Raw genomic sequence first — 20,637 nt, 5'->3', positions numbered from 1 at the left:
TCATGCAAAATTACCGCATCACAGGAGACTTTCATCTCGTGAGAGTTATGTGCCAAAAAATTGCAAAATGTTCGACAGAAAAACAGACGCTTACAAAATTCTAGTATGCCAAAGTTACAGTGGAAATCCTCCATTTCTCAAGCCTCCCGGAAAATCGAAGCAAACGTCATGTTTCTTTGATTTACTTCACTCAGGCAAGCAGTGCAACTGTAGCCCCGATTTCTCGAACAAATTTTCGTTTTCCTTGGAGGCTCAAGGAATCGGGATTGGACTGTACTTGACAAAACAATTCTGACAATTTATAGTTATTTTAAACACTAAAAACAGCCCAGACACATAATTGCCCATTTTATATAAGGAATAATGTCTTTTTGAGAAATGAATAATATTATAAAGTTTATGTGCCCCCATAATAAATATTAAGTCTAATCTTGTTTTCAGGAAAGACTATCTAACTAATGCTACAAAACCAAATCTTTCAGCTACCTCTAGCCTGCGTACAGAAAGAAAATAATATACATTTTCGCAAATGTAGGCTAGTTCAGTCTGGGAAATAAGTACCAGTTTTGACAAATCTTTCCCGAAGCACTCCGAGAATTTCCGAATTATTTTATCCAATCAAAAACTAACGCGAGCGCTCAGGAGTACTACGAAAGCCGTCGCGCGTATAAATACGTCATGTTGCTTAGCATCTTCTGGGACAACAACCGTACGCTCGGTCATCAACTGGCACTTGTTCCCCCGACTGAGTTTAATCTCTGGAGTTTACTCTAAACCACTGATGGGCCCAGCCCTAAGATACTTATGCGTTTCAGTAATATACAACTGTGACGACCAACGCATACAGCAAACTAAACCTAATTCATTTCTACCACAGCTTTAGAGCGTTTTTCACTTGTGTCGAATGTAATTCGCGTTTGCTTTGGTTTAGCAATACAATGCTCAGTGATTGGTTTAAAACTCTCGCTCCACTTTCTCAGCCAATCAGAAGTAAAACCAAAACCAATCGTGACTCGCTAAAATTTTTGTATTAATAGGGAACAATGTGGCCTCAGAACAACTGTGAAAATACTGATAAGTACATACTTGTTATAGAGTACATATTTATTTATAAATATAAAAGTTGACATATAGAGTGATTTCACTAAACCCGTGAAATAGTTATTAAACTTTTAGATACCATTAGACACTAATTCTATTGTTTTCTTTTGTTTCATTTTGACTGTTAAGCACTAACTGTTAGAAATTGTTTCACGGGTTAATTGAAATCACTCTAACTACAATAATAATATTTAGTAAATACCATTAGTTATCAAAACTAGTATTATTTTAATTTACAACATTTTATTGCATATTTCATTCTCCGGGTTGGGGGGGGGGGGGGACTCTCATATGAAAGCGACGGGGATGCTCGTCGGAAAATTTGAATTAAACCCCTTAAGAAGACCAATCTGGGCGTGGCTCGAGCTTTTTGTGACCCATAATAGAGACCCTTCTTTGTGCCTGTTCGGACCACCAACGGAATATGACGAATTTTTATTTCTTCATGTGCAACCCGAAACAATACCTTGACGACTAAAAATATTGGCGTTCTTTCCTGAAAACCCTAAGTGTGGCCAAACTCCATAATTTACACCACTAAGTGAGACGATGAACATCCCAACCCGTTTTCATATTAGAGTCCTCCCGGGGAGAGGGGGGGGGGGTATTTATAACGATGCTGCAACGGAGCTAGTAATGAGCAACCGTTAAGTGGGCAACACTAACCTGACGAACCTCTCATTACTTAGAAACTATTCAAAACTACCAGTTACTCTATGTCAGTAATACATTAGTGAAACCAGGCGTTTCGTTCCCTTAACTTAACCTGACATTACTGTGTTAATGTGAGGTATCATCTAAACGTCGTCCTTAGCTTATGCTATAAGCAACTATAATACATAACAGTCAAAATATGAACGTTTGTATATGAAAACAACAAATGCCTTGAAGGCGTTACGTGTAGAAATACAAAACATTCAAGAATAAAATAGTATTACCTGGCTGTCAAGGCATATCGACTCGATTTGTTTTTCTTTCATTCGAAGGTTTTTTTGCAAATTGATTCAGATAGCAAGACAAGGCATATTAAATGCTATCATTCTATCGCGTATTGAGAGAAAAATTACCTAATAGTGCACTTTCAAAATAACAAATTAATGCAAATCCATTACAAAACCTCATTCTATCACGAAATCTGCCAGAATTATTTATACTTCAAAACAAACTTTTTTATGGCACAGCAAGGTTTTTAGTGAATTTTATGCTTTGCAAAATTTGGTTCAGTTAACATAATCCCAACGTTTCATTTGCCTCGTTGCAGTCTACAATCAAAGGCTCTTCGAGCAACCTCATGGTAATTCGATGGATGAAGTGCCGACCTCCGCATTTTTTCTAAATAAGTGTCCAATAAAGTAAAGCAATCTCACTTTGCTTTATTTTTCCACGTGAGTTGCGACATTGATGGCTCGTGCTTTCAGGGGTCGTAGCGCTATTCAGTTTTCACAACCAAAATATTTACCGGTTAGTGTATTACCTTTGATCCTTTTAAGCATTAAGTAAATTTGTTTTGTGAAGATGTTTACTTTTCTGTCAGCACGTATAGCGTTATTTTTGAGCAGCGAAAAAAAATTGAGAGAAAAGATACGCCCGAGCACTTCGTGTATCTGCTCGAGTCAAAAAGATGAAAAACGGATGACGTGACACGAGGTGACGTGACGCGAAACAAAAACGTGCCGTGGATGTTGTGTTGACTAAAACACGTCACAAGGCGAGCGTAATAATTTTAACAGTTTTTAAGCGTAACTATATGTAGTTCATTGGTGCTATCAGTAATGTCACAATCTCACTTAATTTGCCTTCGAATGTTTTCTTGCGTGAATGGGTCATTGATAGTTTTTTTCTTCAAATAAGCGTTCAATAATGTAACACAATCTCACTTTATTTCCCTGTGAATTTCCATGGGAATTGCGTCATTGATGGTTCGTGCTCTCAGGCTTCGTAGCGCGAATTCTATTTTATCACAAAAAATATTTAAGTGTAACCTTTGATCCTTTTTAGCATTAAGTAAATTTGTTTTGTGAATATGTTTACTTTTCTGCCAGCACGTATAGCGTTATTTTAAGCAGCCATTAAAATTTGAGAGAAAGATGCGCGTTTCTGCACGACTCAAAAAGATGAAGAACGGATGACGTGACACGAAGATGATGTGACGCGAAAAAAAAACGTGCATGAATGTTGTGTTTACTAAAACGCGTCTTTGAATGTTTTCTTACGTGAATGGGTAATTGATAGCCTATGCTCTGAGGCTTCGTTGAGCGAATTCTTTTCTCTTTTATCACCAGAGGATAAGTGGAAGTGATCCTCTTTCGATTTGTTTTGTGAAATTCAATTTAGTTCCCTGAAAGAGAGAGACCCTGGAAGGAGGTTGAGATTTGATTGACATGTGCTGAATGCGTTTAAAGGACCTTTCTGTCAGCACGTTTCTCGTTTTAATGCTAAATTAATTGCGGTTTGATATCAGAATCGAGTGAGTGAGTGTTCGAGTGAGAAAATGCGGCCCATAACATAACCTCATTACCATTCGGTAAAAATGGTTAACGATAGAGTTCCATAAATTAAATCATCCCATTGTTTTTCCTTCTCTTCATAAATTATATATTAATTTATAAAACAAACCATAAGAAGCATTTCTTTAATAAGCCTCCAATTCACCCAGGAATGTCAGACATTATAGTTCACCACTAAATTTTCTCCGAATCTGATTGGTTTAAATTGATCACGTGACGCGATAGTGTTCATCCACGTGCCCGTCCGAGAAAAATGCCCGGATGGATAGTGCCCACCCGTGAAATTTTTGTAAACAAGTGTGCCTACAGACAAAAAAACTTCACCAAATTAGTTTGTTAAATTTCGGCTTTTAATTGAGTTTTTTATCCTGAAAAGTAAAAATAATTCACGATGCTCGTTTTTGAATGGGCGCGCGGAAGAAAATTTAGTGGTGAACAATAATTAGACTCTTGATAATTGGAGAAGTTCAATTTATTTCTCAAAACGTTGTTTGTCGTGACCAAAGTATATTAAATAAATAGTAAGATAAGTTATCAGGACTTGATGACTGATTTATTTTAAATAAACTACTCAAATCCGTCAGATCTACTGTTATTTTTGAGGAGGACAAACTCACGGGCTACTTCATCGTTCATTCTTTGTGAAAGGATCTTGAGAATAGTCCATCCCTTGGAGTCCATTTGGATGTACCGCCCAAGAGCTGGGGTACAGGCGCATGAACCCATATCAGCAATGTTCTTCAAATGCAGCACTGTCATGCCTACAAGGTTGTCCGAACGAGCAAAGCAGTAGTCTTTGGCACAAATATGAAGCTCGTAAGAGTCAAGGTCATCTTCATTGCCAAGGATACTGTAAACAAACAAACAAAAATAAACATAGGGTACGCAGAAATTTGACTCGAGCAAGTTAAAATCTTTGACAAGATGTACGAGGGAAAAGCACATTTCTTGTTGCCAAAATTACGGAAATAAACGAAGATAAACACAAAACCGACTTTGCCAAGATGTAAATGTATTCATCAGTCGGGGGAATAAGTGGCAGTTTTGGCAAATCTTCGTTGTAGCACTCGAATAGCCCGGGGGGGGGGGGGGTACTCCCTATAATGGCCTATACGGGGAGGCTCCGCCCGAAAGGGGTACCTTTTTCAGGCTTCAGGTATATAAAAGGGTAGGGATTACACAAGTTTAGGTATACGAAAGGGTATAGAAATCTATCATTTAGGTTTTTGAAAGGGCTTTTAATTAAAATATTTCGAACAGATGCAATTTATGGCTGTATTATTTCAATTTATTAAGCGCTACTTGAAAATGACAAGAAAACGTCATGTTTTAAGTCTATACCATGACTTTCAGGTATATGAAAGGGGTACCTTTTTTCATTAATAAGTATATGAAAGGGGTACAATTTCTGGCAAAATGGTATATAAAAGGGTAAGGGGTAAGAGCTCGGGGCGGAGCCTCCCCGTACAAAACTTTTTTGAGTACCCCCCCCCCCCCGGGTCGAATAGTTTCCGAATTATATCATCCAATCAAAAACTAGCGATAGAAGTAACATGAACAGTCCAATAGATTTCAGTTTTGTTTGTATATTGTGAAAAAAATTCGGAAACCAAGTTCTTTTGTATGTTTGTCCGAAGGGCGAGTGAATCAATAAATATTTCTCTTACTCTGAGACAAACATGAAAAGTTCAGCTACCTGACTATCAATCCCTTGTTTTCCAAGTGAGACAATGTTTGTCTCCTGTTGTCCTGATTTACCACAAATTCTCAGAACAAATACGTATAAAAGAAATTTGAGGAAATAGATAAGGAGAGTTTATATCTTAAGCTAAAGAATGAAAGTGTGAGCGAATGCTTCGGGTAAGGTTGATGTACCGGTAGCCTCCCACGCAGTCCTTTTTTGGGGCGACCGTGTTTCACTCCTCCCCACAAACGCCAAAAAACACGATCGCCCCTAAGAACGACTGCGTGGGAGGCTAATCTACCCGTAGTAGCTAACTAAAGAAAAGACGAGTAGAATTAGCAACTTACAAGAAAAACGTTTCGTTGTACGTTGGAGACCAGTTGTTGTTCTTAGACCTGGTTGAATATTTACGTTTCTTTCCATTGAGACTAGGGCCCACAATGTTCACTTCCACAAAAGGACGGAACATCCCTGTAAAAAAAAATCAAAATAAACATGTAGTATTGAAAAATTAACAGAACTGAAAAAAGACAAAATCTGCCTTCTGTAATGGAGGTTTACAGTGTCCTTGTCACACAATCTCCATTAGTTAAACGACTGCGTAATAAGGCAAATGGGACGTCTGCAATAGAGGCTTGTCACTGTTTTGTACACAAACTTAATTACTAACCAGGTGATTGCCATCTCAGGTCTTTGGCAGCGACAACTGCAATACAACAAAAAAATCTCGATGATTTGGTAAGTGCAGAATGCAATATGGAACAATTGAAAGTATGATGTTTTATATATGTTCGTGTTTATTTGCTTTATTTTACTTTCGGAAAAACTGTTCACAGGCTACTTGTATTCTTTCCCAGGTGTTCCTTACGCTAATCTTTGCAAACGTAACACGACACTTTTGTTCGTTTGTAACAAAATACTTTTCTCTTCCTTGAAAATGCGATAACATGAAACTTTTGTTTTTTGTTTGTTTTACGGCGGCATCGATGACATTTGTTTAATTTAATTAAGTTACGGTTTAGACTGCACGAAAGACGATTCTCAAAAACTAAAGAAACAAATCTAATCAAAAAACATATTTTTCGACAGGTTTTTTAAAACGCAGTACAGCTAGGATATTTGTTTCCTGGTTATCAGGTGTTCACGCCGAAAATCCCGGTGCAAGTTTTTGCATACCTAATTACGAAAGCGCTGTGAAAGTCTCAAAATCTAATTTAATTAATTTGCGGTTTTTACTTGGCGCCAAGAAGTCTGCAGGAAGCCTACCGCAAACACGCAATACAAGCGATGTTCATGATAGTTCCAGAAAACAACGTAGACTAATCTGCGCATGCGTTTGGTGTAAATTACGTTGAGTAGTACCACAAGGAGAGCAAAGGGTTTTCTGAAACAAATATATACGTTTGAGATCTTCATATGAAAGTAACGTAGATGTGCTCCAGGTTTTACCTAGGGATACGGTCAGGTGCTCCCCACCCCCACCCCCACCACAAGGAATAATTAATTAATTGATCTTAATTAATTAATTGATGATTAAAAGTTTACACTGTAGCGCTTTAGGGGTTTAGCGGACGACAGCCCCACCAAACCATCACAATAGTGCATTCTGCACTAAAAATGGATTAGGAAGTTTATAACAAAAAACACCACATATCAAAAGAATATTGAAATGGGAGATTATTCAAGTCTGAAAAATTTTCGGATGCAAGTAGTCAATTCAGCGAAACATCTTTTTACCTTTAACAGTAACCTTGCGTTCTCCTGTCCCAGGGTGGGTGAACAGATCCACTTGCACTGACACCTCCCCCACAGGGTCATCAACTCCTGGATCCTCTGAAAATGTCAGGGAATTACAACAGATGTTAGTAAGTCAAGTTGTTAAGTTGTTTTTGTTGTTAGCTTGTTCGCGCTTTTCTTCTTTCATTAGTTAATTTCATTTCTTCGTCCATTTCCTCTCTCCCTTCCCCTCCTTCCTTTCCTCCTATGTTGATTTTCTTTTTCTTTTTCATTTAACTGTGGCAGACAATATAAATGACAAAACATACCTTGTGAAGTCTGACTCTTAACAAATTCTTTAATAAGTGTGTCAGTAGTTTGTGTGTACAGGGACAGTGCTGATTTGAGCGACTGACAATGTATGCACTTGTCCAAATACGTCTTCTTCAATCCATTTCCAGAAGCATGGAAGTATTCCTTTCAAAAACAAAATGAATATTTTTTAGAAAAAAAAATCCTTATATTTATTTTCTGTCTTATAATCAGACATGAATTTAACCATAAATTTGCTGCAAGATTACCTTTATTTTTACAAGTGCAGCTTCTAGCACACCGCACTGTCTTAGACTCATGTTTCTGGAATCTGATTGGCCAGTTATTCCTCCCATTTCCTAAAAGATAACACAACACTGTTAATTACTGTTTGTTAACCAATACTAGCTATATAAGATTTATTTCAATATTAATTTACACAGCATCCTCAATTAGCACAGCAATGAAAAAATATTAAAAATGACATTTGTTTATCCTTGGTAACTGATTTAAGCACAAGTGGCAATGGGGACCAGCCCCTCCTCCAATACTTAACAAAATATATTGGCACTTACAAAGAGTCATTTATTTAACAAATGGTAAACGTCACAGCGTGCACTATTGAGTTACAGGTGCACGCAGGAGGTTGCTAAGCACGAAAGAAGAGAAAGAGTCTAGCTTCTTGAGTGTTTAGTAAACCTCCCAAGTGCATCTGTAACTCAATAGTGCACGATGTAACGTTTACCATTTGTTTTATAGCACAACTTTTAGGTGATTTACAGTTTCTTTGAGGTAAAAGTGCGCGCGCTGATTTAAACAATTGCGTGTAGTGCTCGCGTAAACGCTAACGTAAACCTAAAAGAAAAAACAAACAAACTAACTTTTTAATTATTTCAAACTTGCATTATACCTCAAAGTCTTTCAGCATTATGGAGAAATGGTTTTTCTTATGATTAGCTTTTCAAATTCATAGGAAAATCGAGAAAACATGGAAAAATTCGTGAAATAGTGGCTCATTCTTGTGCCATGTCGCATCAGATCAGCGCGCTCGCGCTCAGGTTGAAGGCATACGTCAGCGTGCACCCATGGGCAAATAGTAGAAGCTAAATTAACCAATCAGAATGCCTACTGTACTTTAGTTGTGCTATAATATTTTTTATTAGGCAAGGTATGTACTCAACGTATCCAGGTGCGTTAATAATTTTACCTTAATATCTGGTAGAGGTGGTAGCACAATAATCTTCTCAATGTTCACCATTACAATCTTCCACAGTTCCTGTGAGTGAATTCAGTTGTTAATAAGTTAATATCATAATATCAATACTATTTGCAGATATTTGCTGACTTTTCAAGTGCTTACAGCATAATAGATTTCACAGTAAACAAAATGTAGGCTCTTTGAAGACAAGTTTTGGGGGGGGGGGGGGGGGAAAAAAAAAAAAAAAAAAAAAGAGGTTTTTTTTCTCCCCCCCCTTTTTTTTCCCTCTCCCCTTTTTCCCCCCTAAAAAAAAAGGGGCTTTTGGGGAAGAGAGAGAGTTTTTCAGGTGCATATTGGAATAAATAAAATCAACTCACCTTAAGCAATCTTTTCAACACAGTTTTCTCACACGCATTGTAAAAAAGTTCCAAGCTGTCGATGAACAGATAATCTTTAATCAGTAAAAATTATTTAAACTATTACCATCAGTAAACAAAAAAGTTATTTAATGCTCAGTTATCTTACCTTCCTTCAAGAATTCCGAGCAGTGGTTGGAGAATTGACTCTGAGTCATTCTGAATGACTGCTTTACTACTTGGCAAAGCAGGGTTAAACGTACCAGTGCTTTTAATCCTGAAATACAAATTGTGGAGTTAATAAAAAAGTCAAACACAGCTAACACAGCACATAAATCCATTGGGAACGACAATAACAAGTCCCCCCCCCAAAAAAAAAAAAATATTACTGAAAAATTTGATGCACAAACATCCCCCCCCCCCCCTTAGGTCCATGCAGTGAGTCTCAAAACTAGAAAAACTTAAATACAACCAATAATTTTGCTTCTGCTTACTTGAATAGCAAGTTTCCAACACCTTTCACACTTTCTTGTATCGTAGAATCAAGACTATAAGAACACAGAAAAAAAGTTAAGCATTCAGTGGACGAAATATCATAGATTTTATTAACAAACTTTATTAACAATAATCCAAACAGCACGTCTGTCAGCAAACTTGTAAGTTAAACAACCAGTCAGGTTAATTAAGTTTGACAATTTCCGACAGCCGGTCTGTCAACTCTACCTTGCAAATGTTCATTCTTCTAATAGTTTCCCAAAAAGGGCACATAATCTCCTGGTTTAGTGAAGGTGTATTGTATACTTATTCGGTATGGTATTTGTTTGTTTTTAGGTAGTTTGGACATGTAAAATATGCTGCGATTCCTTTAAAAAGGAACAGAAAAACCAACGAGTCAACAAGAGGTAACTGTTGCCAAGGTATGGGAGGTCTTGTACTTACGGGTCTTTTTATATTAGCATCTGTATGTAGAAAAACTTACCTTTGAACGAATACAACACACAATTCATCAAGAGTGAGATTAAGTTTGACTTGCAGCTCTTTGAACACTTCACTACACTCTGGAGAAAGCTGTTCAAAAGAAAAAACACAGCTTTCAGAAAATGCATAATTTATTTCTCAATATAAATATAACAGAAAATAATGGCAAAATTGTCAATTATAACTCCTTTCCTTCCCCCTTTCACAGATTTGAAGCCTTCTGCATGAAGAGCTCAGAAGGATTTGAGATTCTTTATAAGTTCTTGTTATTGTGGAACCTCGATATAACGGGCCAGGGAAATGGCAACATATGTTCCATATATTTTACTGTTACTGGGGCGAAGAATATCGTTCATTATACCGATGACTTTTTATAGAGATTCGTTAAATTGAGGTTCCACTGGAATATAATCAGTGAAATTAGTTAGCTGTAGGACCTTTTCTCCTCCTCCCATTGTTTCATAAAGCTTCTCCAGTTGAACTCGCAGTTGTTGTATGTTGTTCATCAGAATGCAGGCTGTTTTTCCCTGCTCACACCAGATACTGAATTCTTTGATGATTTTCTCAGCATATTGAAGCAATACATTCTGTACAGTCTACAAATATAAACAAAGAAGATTCAGTTATTACTGATGCTGCCAGCTGTTGTATCTGGACATGCAAATTGACATACGCAAAGGCTTGATGCACCGCAACCCTCACTAAGTCACAAATAACAGAAGCGACTGGGTATGAGTCTGACTTTCAAATCCAATGTGTCTCAAGAATTAGGCTTCCTACTTAATTTCACAATCTATTAACGTCACTACACCAGGTTATATGACCCTGTTTGCTACACTCACTATAGTAAACTTGATGACGTAGCGAGTCTGGATTTCTGGATCTGGACAGTCAAGTTTCCGAACAATCTCAAAGCTCTGAAAAATAATAATAATACAAACATTATTGAATGAATCAAAGCAATGAAAGTGAAGGTGAAAGTTTAGGAGCATCATATCAGATTATGACATGTTTCCCGGGAGGTAAACTTTTAAAAGCCAAACAATAAAACAGAAAAGCATTGTGATAAAGGTGAGTATGGACTCCCTGATGTGGACATTGGCAGAAAAGACTTGATACTGACCTGGTTCAGTGAACAAAAAATGTCAACCACTGAGTTTGAGAACAAAGTGTGAGATGAACTGGTAGGAAACTGCAAACAGAATTGAATATTGATTAATTTAATACACTGTGGAAGCAACTATGAGACGACAAGCATTCAAAACTTGTCAAAAGACTTTTCTCCTAATAAATGCAATGACAAAAATTTAATTTCAATCACTGTTTCGAACTTTGAACTTTGAACTTACCCCATCTCTCTTGTCTCTATCAAGAGCTCCGATCATAAATTCCATAGAAACTTCATCATTTTCAGTCAGCCACTGGGAAACAAATGGCTCAAACCAGCTATGACAGGAAAAACAATCGTTTATTTAAGTAAATTTAGACTGTACAGACCAGGTACAGCCTGGGACATCTGAAAACACCAACCCCACCCACCCCTGCTGGGCTTTCTCAAAACCCTATGAACACTGGCACATGTTGAAATATAGAGTATACTGAGTGGCTAGACTTTACCTGGGATACTCTGGAACTTTGCCTTTGTGCTCTGGGCAATGACTGACAAACTCATTGTAAAACCACTTGACCTATAACAGATGAAATAATTATTTTCATAAACAGTTGATAAACTTCTAATAATCCCAGTAAACTAGGACAGGTTTAAACATAAATAAACTTTACTATCTGATGTGGAAGATCTTGCCTATCACTAATTAAGAAGCAAAACTGTTGTGTAAAGGGGGTTAAGATGATTACCAGACCAAAATTCTATTTCAGTGTGTTGTAATAAGTAATCAAAATTTACCTTGAAGTGAAGGTTCATATAATCAGCACTACTCCATGGAGACTGTTGCCGCACACTGTGTTCTGAAAATTACACATTCAAGAAATTTAAGTTGTCAGTACTCCAATTTTTATCCAAAGCAATACAGTAACTAAAAATTTACCTTTTAAGTCACAAATTTATAGTGATCAACATCAAATTTCTCCTCACATTATTAATACTTAATCAAGGGAACAGGTTACGAGAATTACTTGAATGATGACCAAAGGGAAATTGCTTTGATCTTTGAAAAAATTCTCCAAACTAATACTATAAGAAAATTTATAGAGATCAGTCAGGATAATTTGTATGTGGATATTGTGGGTTAAACATTTTTCTGCACTTACCTTTTAACATATCCTGCAAGTCTGAACAGAACATGTTCCAAAACACCTGTGCACTGACTTCTCCTACATTCAGCTCAGTTGGAAACCTGTCAGGGAAAAAAAATGTAAAAAACTGACCAAAGTTTACAAAGGTTAATTCAGAAACTCACTGTTCATTTAATATTTTTTTGCCGATTCTCAGAACTCATGATCGGTATACCGTTAAATTATGAAAAAAAGTCCTCCCTTAGTATACTCAGAGACCTATAATGTTCATTTTACAAGTGTAGGACTGTATAAGTCTTGTAAATGTGCAAGGCAGTGAGGCGTGCAAAGCAAGGCAGCGAGGCATACGAAGCAGAAATCCCTACTCCAAATAAACAGGCTAACCGCAAGCTACCTAAGCTTGCCGGAGGCTAACCGGAGTGCCATTTAGTCTAACCAAAGTGCTATTTAGGCTAACCGAAATGGATCACACACCTTGCTGCCTTGCACTTTGTGACGACCCATGTATTGTTATGTTTCCAGGGTTTTAACCCATGGTATTTTTGTATGCATCTAATATTCTCAGATGCAGCATCCCCTCCTTAATATTAACACAAACAGTTTTGAAATACAAAATTTCATCTGCAAGTAACTCTTCACTCCACCCCTTATAAGGGTCCCCCCTGAAAGTAAGCCCACCTACAAAAGGGATGTTGAGCAAATATCAGCCCAGGGCATATTTTCAAAACTTTTTAATTGTGAATTATTGGTATAGAAGTTGTACATACTGGTTTAGAACTTGAGTGTAGATACTCTTATCTTCCTCGATCACTGACACCACCAGTGAAATCAGTTTTGGCCAGAAGTCCAGGCTCCGAGGACCAGCTTGTATGACATTTGGATCTAAAGAGGAGCTTTCTGAAGCAAGTTCTCTGTCATACAACTCTGCACAGTTTGCATAGAGATATGCATAGCTTCCTTTCATGCAGTTCTGTGATGAAGATGGATGTACAGAAATAGTTAGTGTGGTCTCAGTCACAACACAGACATCTTGCTGTAATCAAAGGAGCGTTTACACACTTGTGGAACAGCAAAGACCAGGAAATACAGAAACCAAACACAATAATGTAGCCCCAGTTGTAAACAGGTTAATGTTTCCATTCCAGAGTCAGGAATAATGCTACTCCCCCTGAGTGGGATGCTACTCCATCACAGGTAACCCCAACCCTCCACCCCCACCCCCACCACCACCCCCACCATTTTGTCAGGGTGTCTTAACAGTTTGCCGGTACCCACGTACAGACTCTTGGCTGGAGAGAGACACTTCAAGAGTAAAAACTTCCTTAAGACACCACAGGGAAAACAGAGTATTTTGCATACGTTATATCTCAACAATGGAGCAAAAACCAGTGAAAAATACAGGAGGACATTTAAAACATGTAGACAAACCTGCATGCAAAATTTGGAGTTGTTTTGGCAACATTCATTTTTGGACACAAAATTGGTACCACCCATTTTCTACTGAGTCCTTCAGTGACATGTTAACCAAATATTGACCAATATTTACAGTAGAATCTCATAACTAAAACCCTCAGCCATCAGGGGAAGCCCTAGTTCTAATAGTTTGTTAACTTTTTTACAACATTGACCACATAACTGTTGCAATTAATGAACATTATATTAATAAAAAAAAAAAAAAAAAAAGAAGAGGATGAGTAAGTGAGTGAGGATAATAATATTAACACCTGATAATCAGTTATAAAACTTGAGCACTATGTCTCTCTTGCTGCGAATCAAGTTGCTATGACAACTGGTACTAACCTTAACACATTCACGCACAATTTCTGCTGTCCTGGTGGGTCGCTGACCAAGGACCTGAAAAAATGCCAGAAAGCTGTGTGAAAATGTCTTTTAATTTGTAATATATTATAATTAGAATGCACTGACTGTTGGCTTGGCAGTAGCACACCATTTAAATTACTGTCATGCACTCTTGGATTTGCCAAACTTTAAGAAGCCAGATAAAAATAATTATTATTTAAGATCTCAAAGCCATTCTTCTACCATTCAACAATTATTCTACAATTATTATTGAACCGCGAGAGTTGAATACTGGGCCTTACATAATTACATAGTTAGTGTTTAAAGTTTGTTTCAGCAAAATATCTTTCGACATACATGCATACCTTCATTCTGAAAAAGGTGACACTTGTTAACAGATCAACAGAGGACTTTAAATCCACCAGTTTCTCAGCACTGGATGATGGAAAGTTTGTCTACAAATCAATCACAAGAATCATGAGTCACAATGATGGTTAATAATGATATAAGTGTTAATGTATGTTTTCCTGCGGAAGGTCATAGACAAGTAGAATCAACTAATGTTCTTTTGAGGTCTTGCCAGTGAGTTAAATTTCAGGAGAATTTTCAACAACTGCTTCTGCATATTGTAGTGTACTTCAACCCTCCAAGTTTTTTTTTTTCTAGTGGCCACTGACTGCTCAAGTTTGGTCGCCAGTGAAAATTTTAGTTGCTAAATAATTATTTAACTCACGCTTTCAATCCTATGGCGACTTCGGTTCCAAATTTTAGTTGCCATGGTAACTAAAATGGTTTTAACTTGGAGGGTTGTAAATGTATTTATAACTACTGCTGCTGTGATAGCTGGAAGCATACAATTTTAAACTGAACATAAACTAGATATGAATACCAACTGAATTGAGGCTGACCAGTTGGCCATAAGATTGACATAAACATGGCTGAGAAGTTTTGTGGCATCTTATTTAGAAATTTTTCAACTTATTATGAAATTTGCAAAACCTTACCCGGTAGTTTGCAATGTCAATTCTCAATGTGTTGTAAAGATGATCTACAATCTTCACAAACTTTTCACTCTGAAAGAAAAGACAATTTACATCATAAATAGAAGCATTTCAACCTGTGTACAATCACTGTTTTAGTGCTGTTGGAAATTATAGCAACAATGTCATCAGCGGTGAAATTATTCAGATGTCACAATTTAATTTCAAACCATGCAGGTTAAGAGATTATACCATCACTGCACAGGCTTTTTAAAACTTGCTTGTATGGTTACTGGCTTAGAAGGTCAAAACACTAGCCTTGCAGACCCTCATATGCCATCGGCCATGACTTTTGATAACCAGGTTAGTTTTTACAAAGAAGGCTGCCAAATACACTGTATTCTTACCCCAAAGTTTGTGGAAGTGAATCTGTGTGAAGCAGACGTGGCAGAGTTTGCGGTGGTGTGAGAGAAGAAAGCATTGATGTTCGCAAGCAAACTGCTGATAACCGCAGGGACACCAGGACACATGTAGCAAGCTGTGAGGCATGACAGGTGGCTAAAACAGAAAAAAATAAATTGAAAGTTATTAAACAAATTATGATGCGAGAGGATGTTTCTTGTTATGAAAAAAGACCCTGTCAAGAAGTGAAGTCTGACCAGATATTAACTTACGTCATTGCTTGGTAGATACTTTCAATTCCATATCGCATGGCAAACTCATTCACTATTTCAAGAGCTGGTTGTGGGAAAAACACTTTCCATGGATCTTCTCTCTGTGGAAAAATAATATTTGGCATATGCATTATTCAGATTTTAAACAATTAAAAAGGTCAACAAACTACATCAAACTATTCTTCAATTGAGGGTAAATTATTATTTGATAGAGTAAAAAGCACTATTGAGAACTTACTGAACTAGACACAGGAAGTGGAACCTGACCATTGTTCTTTTCACACAAGAAATGAAAGATATTCTGCAAAAAAAGTGATGAAACTTTCCATCAGTAACCACTGAAGACTAACAGTAAACTAATGAAAATTAGAGCTAATACTATTGCCAGATGTAACTTCTAAATAAACATTTCCATTTCCAATTGTATTACTCTCATAGCGCCTGTCTCCACCCGGGTGTTTAAATGGGTACTGGTGAATTAAATACTGGGGATAACCCCGCAATGGACAAGAATCCCATCCAGGGGGAGAAGAAATACTTCTAGAAGTGATTGCTATGGAAACTGGAATAAGCTCTGGCAAGATGGGTCACAATGGCCCAATGCACCTTCATGTGTGCCTCCAGGCTTGAATGTGCAATTAACCTTTTACCCTTGGAAAATGACAGCAAGGTTTGTGAACAGTTGAAGTTATAGTGGTGGCTTGATAGAAAGGAGGACTGGGGTTTAATATAGAAGGACATGGTAAAAAAAAAGTTAATGTATGATAAATTTTTGATCAGAAGAGATTTTGTAAAGCATATACATGCAAATATAATAGAAGTAAGTTGACGTTTCGGCATCATCTTGATGCCATTATCAAGACTGAGATAAAATTAAATATGCAATGTCAATTAAAGAGCTAAAGAGTTTCTAAATTTGCATAAAGCAAAAATTTCTTAGTTTTCACCTAAGAATTTTTTGCTTTATGCAAATTTAGAAACTCTTTAGCTCTTTAATTGACATTGCATATTTAATTTTATCTCAGTCTTGATAATGGCATCAAGCTAAAGATGATGCCGAAACGTCCACTTATTTCTATGATAAATTTTGTTGCTGATATTACCTCATGAAAATGGAGTTAAGGGAGCTCAATTACAGCTGGAGCACCATTGAAAAACTGGCCAGAGATAGGCAGGGTTGGAGAAACTTCGTTGCTGCCCTATGTGCCACACAGGCATGTTGGGCAGTAAGTAAGTAAGTAAGTAATTACCTCATGAAGACAAGTGTACTGTTGATGGTATGGTACAACTTTCTCTTCTCCTTTGATCTCAATACTGATTCTAAGACGTATTGCACCAGACACAGCCGATCTGTCTGTTCTTTTTTCTGGAGAAAACAAATATTAAATGTTACTGATATATACACAATGTAACTCATATCTTTAGTTAATGGTGGGCTGACAACTGTGAGAGAAGTGGTGAGCTAATGGTTTGAGCACTGTTTGACATCATTGCCTTGTGTTCTTGGGCAAGATACTTTACATGTACTGTAATAGAGCCTGACTCTCCACCCGGAAGTATGAATGGGTACCAAGGAACTGTTACAGCAAGGCGCCCAAATGTGTGACCACTTTTAATTTATTTTTTTCACATACTAACTGTTGATGCGAAAAGGCCTAAGAAACTTGTCAACGATGTTTTGCATATTTTTCTGTACATTATCAACCCGAAGAAATACTGTACATTTAAACTACGTGCCCTCTGTGTTAGAGCTAGAACTATGCATGGGCTGGAAATGCACTTGATGTTTTGTTACAATGAATTTTGGATTTATCTTTATATATGTTCACTTTTTAAAAGCATTTTGCTATATAGTAGTATAGTATGGTAGCCGATACGCGTCAACGAAAACAGCCAGGGAGTTAAAAGTATTGCAATTCTTTGGGCGTTTTAAATAAAACAATTATTCCACTCACGCTTGTTGGATATGACATCGTTATAGCCAACTCGGCACTACCACGCCTCGTTGGCTATCAACCATCTCATATCCAACGTGCGCTCATGGAATAATTGTTAAATATCTTTCAGGGTGAGAAGCAATACTCTTAGTCACTTTGTGCTGTGGAAATCAGGATAAGCTCAAGTAGTGTGGGCCAGTTGGCCTGATTGCAACTTAAGCATGGGCAGATATGGGGGAGGGAGGGGATTGGGCAAGGGGGCCACAACCCCCCTTTTCCTTCAATTTGTTTTAAAAAAATTGTAACCATCTTTGGAGAAGTACTTTGTAATAAGGATTGAGTTGTGGGTTTGGGGCAAAGGTTGCGCTCTCACCAAAAATTTTTCGGCCCCCCATTTCAAAATTTTCTGGATTCACCCCTGTAGCTTTTAGCTTTCATTGGCTACAAACTGCTTATCAACTGACCCTTAAACAGCCATGTAACATACCCAGATTATACCACACATCCATCTCTCCACTGAGTGTACGCACTTCAATGATTGTCTGTCCAAGGAAGTCATCAGGCTCTCGGATCAGTTTGGATCGTACTCTGGCTTTAATATCATCATCCTCATCCCTGTCATGAAATAATACACAGACAATAAGAACCCGTGTTTATGTCATGTAGGGCTGATATAATACACCTATATGGCTTAAGATAACAGACGTGGATGTCTGGAAAAACACTAAACAGCTGTGGAAATTCATTTGCCACATAAAATCAAATGCTCCAAATAATATTCTATTTCTCAGCAGTTATGAAATACACATGTAAATAGTTATCAGCTGGAGAAAAAATATGTACATGAAGATTTATTTATTTCATAAATTAAAATAAATCTTCTTTAAAATACTTACCATACACGTACTTTGATTCTATCAGAAGAGTTGTGACACTCGCTGTATAAGAGGAAAAAAGAATGTGTCAATAAAATCAACTTCCTGTTTACATTAGCTCAGAGGTTCTTTCAAAAGAGATAAGATCTTCATCATACAAACATCTTGAAGGTTTTAGTCTACCATCATATTACCTTGTTATCACTTTCAGTTTACTGTCAAACAAATTGCAGTCCCAGTTTAAACAACCAACCTTTAATTTCAAAATGAATGATAATTATACTCACAATGGAAAGGTTTCATTCCACTCCGGATTCAACTCATGAGGAATTGTCTTTGTTCTTTTCTTTGTCCTGCCAATCTGAACTGTCACATAAGGGTCACTTGTACCTGAAGGAATACCCAAAAAAAACAGTCAAATAAACAATACTAAATAATAAGTTTTAGTGCTAAACAAGCCAAACTAACACCGTATGTAAAACAAACCTATTAACTAACGCCTAATATGCAAATGACAGTCATCAAGCAACAATCAATGAAATGCATTTCTGTCATATAATTATAACGAGTCTCAGCAGAATACTCAAACCTGACACACCTGTTTTATCCTTAGCAATCAGTCCTTGTGCACTTACAACTAGGAAGAAAAAAACATGATCATAATTTATTGTATTTCTGTAATCAATATTACACTGATTATGTATGGCAAGCTCATGATAGACAAAAATAATACTATTATTTAATAACAAATTTTATTGTCTGTAGTGCTATTTTTTCTCAATCCTCTTGTTCAATAATTGTGCAGCTTTATACCAATTCATGCACACTAGTTACCGCTATTAAATGACAAATAATTTATACTCTGGACATCTTTTGGTATTTATGCAGTAAATCATTTGCATGTCAATGTTGTGCACAGTTAATTTTGATCTCAGTTAATTTAGTAAATTAACTAGTAACGTTTTTCTAACTAGTTGATTTTTTTATATATACTAGGTAAATAATAGGGTTAGGGTATGGGTTGGAGTCGTATACTTTTAAAAAATAGTGGTTCACCCAGTGTTTTCTGTGTGGCAAAGTGGATAAGGGGTTGGACAGCAAATCCAGAGGTTGAGAGTTCAAATCCAGTGCAGGTTAGTAAAAGGGAAAAAAATAGATGATGCTTCTTAGGGGAGGGGGATAAAAGCAGATAGTAGGGGAGGGTTAGTAAGGGTGGTGGTGGGGGGTATGAGACATCAAGGGAGGGGAGGTGTTTTACTAAAAAAACTGGTTAGAAAAAAAAAACTAGTTAAAATAAAAAATAACTGAGATAACAGTTTAAATTAACTGCAACATTGACATGCAAGTCAATCAGTCAGTAGACCTTGAGGTTTGGACCTTTTCATTGATCATTAGCATCTGAACTTACTGGGTTCCAGATCAGAGCACTGTTGTTTACTTAGTAAACAACTTACACTTTCCTTACAACAATACCAGCAAGACTCAAACAAATAACCAGTTGTCAAAACCTGGCTGTCATTACCTGTGATAAATATTTTTGCCAGCCACTTTGATGTTCCATCTAGGATCAAGTTTTTGACGGCTTTCATGTGTCCGGCATGTGTTTTTGGCACCATGTGGAACACTTCACTAAAATCATTAAAAACAACAATGATATGATAAACACTTCTGTTAGGTAATGATTTAGCACCCTGCTGAAAGACTCATTAAATTTTGGGAGCTCCAGTGAGAACTTGCTTATTAGAGACAGTGAACTTATTCATAACTACAGGGCATTATCAGGGCATGGGGTAACCATTTGATAAACTAACATCCCATCCAGGGGGAACAGAGTAGAAATACTCCTGGTCACTTGATGCTATGGAAACTGGGAAAAGCTCAGGCCTGATGGATCACTAGGCCTAAACTCAGACTTAACCTTATTGGAATAGGACACACAAAAAAAACCCACTTTCAAAAAGGGGTATTTAATTGATGGGGAGGGAGGAATTTTTTCCAAGGATGGTACTAAATCAAATCATCACAGCACACATCTTTAACTTTTTTGCCATCCTTTTCTCCAACAAGTTTAACAAATGGTGTCTAAATTTTTATCTACGCACCTGATTTGTTCAAATATTTCAGGTCTATTTGCTTCTCTGTTTTCCATTCTTCCTTTCATAGCAACAATGATGGAATGTGTTTTGTCATCTGTACCATGTTTAGCTGATTTCTCAGCAGCACCTGAAAGAATTAATGCACAAAATGTAAAAATTACTGAGAT

The 20,637-nt window shown here is 37.0% G+C and overlaps 1 protein-coding gene across 6 annotated transcripts in view; it reads right to left on the bottom strand.

The window, feature by feature from the left end:
* Positions 1 to 3,747: 3,747 nt before the first annotated feature.
* LOC144651631 (protein unc-13 homolog B-like) overlaps positions 3,748 to 20,637 on the bottom strand; it is a 35,885-nt gene continuing 18,995 nt past the window's right edge. For all 6 annotated transcript variants that reach the window (XM_078511580.1, XM_078511572.1, XM_078511594.1 and 3 more), the window contains 32 exons: positions 20,477 to 20,597; positions 19,897 to 20,003; positions 18,973 to 19,011; positions 18,662 to 18,764; positions 18,396 to 18,437; positions 17,987 to 18,114; positions 16,813 to 16,928; positions 15,801 to 15,863; positions 15,563 to 15,663; positions 15,296 to 15,446; positions 14,913 to 14,981; positions 14,274 to 14,363; positions 13,909 to 13,962; positions 12,876 to 13,078; positions 12,124 to 12,209; positions 11,759 to 11,820; positions 11,470 to 11,540; positions 11,202 to 11,298; positions 10,976 to 11,044; positions 10,695 to 10,769; positions 10,290 to 10,448; positions 9,854 to 9,942; positions 9,369 to 9,422; positions 9,044 to 9,151; positions 8,896 to 8,950; positions 8,528 to 8,596; positions 7,590 to 7,679; positions 7,338 to 7,485; positions 7,030 to 7,125; positions 5,963 to 5,998; positions 5,640 to 5,763; positions 3,748 to 4,458 (listed from right to left, as the gene is read on the bottom strand). In XM_078511580.1, coding sequence (XP_078367706.1) covers positions 4,176 to 4,458; positions 5,640 to 5,763; positions 5,963 to 5,998; positions 7,030 to 7,125; positions 7,338 to 7,485; positions 7,590 to 7,679; positions 8,528 to 8,596; positions 8,896 to 8,950; positions 9,044 to 9,151; positions 9,369 to 9,422; positions 9,854 to 9,942; positions 10,290 to 10,448; positions 10,695 to 10,769; positions 10,976 to 11,044; positions 11,202 to 11,298; positions 11,470 to 11,540; positions 11,759 to 11,820; positions 12,124 to 12,209; positions 12,876 to 13,078; positions 13,909 to 13,962; positions 14,274 to 14,363; positions 14,913 to 14,981; positions 15,296 to 15,446; positions 15,563 to 15,663; positions 15,801 to 15,863; positions 16,813 to 16,928; positions 17,987 to 18,114; positions 18,396 to 18,437; positions 18,662 to 18,764; positions 18,973 to 19,011; positions 19,897 to 20,003; positions 20,477 to 20,597 — 3,158 coding nt within the window. In that variant the 3' untranslated portion in view covers positions 3,748 to 4,175. The remainder of the gene's footprint in view (positions 4,459 to 5,639; positions 5,764 to 5,962; positions 5,999 to 7,029; positions 7,126 to 7,337; positions 7,486 to 7,589; positions 7,680 to 8,527; positions 8,597 to 8,895; positions 8,951 to 9,043; positions 9,152 to 9,368; positions 9,423 to 9,853; positions 9,943 to 10,289; positions 10,449 to 10,694; positions 10,770 to 10,975; positions 11,045 to 11,201; positions 11,299 to 11,469; positions 11,541 to 11,758; positions 11,821 to 12,123; positions 12,210 to 12,875; positions 13,079 to 13,908; positions 13,963 to 14,273; positions 14,364 to 14,912; positions 14,982 to 15,295; positions 15,447 to 15,562; positions 15,664 to 15,800; positions 15,864 to 16,812; positions 16,929 to 17,986; positions 18,115 to 18,395; positions 18,438 to 18,661; positions 18,765 to 18,972; positions 19,012 to 19,896; positions 20,004 to 20,476; positions 20,598 to 20,637) is intronic.

This window comes from Oculina patagonica, chromosome 1 (genome assembly GCF_052425735.1).
Source record: "Oculina patagonica isolate OP01 chromosome 1, crgOcupat, whole genome shotgun sequence".
Lineage (NCBI taxonomy): Eukaryota > Metazoa > Cnidaria > Anthozoa > Scleractinia > Oculinidae > Oculina > Oculina patagonica.
The sequence above is the reverse complement of the archived record's forward strand: the minus strand, read 5'-3'. Positions and strand labels throughout refer to the sequence as shown.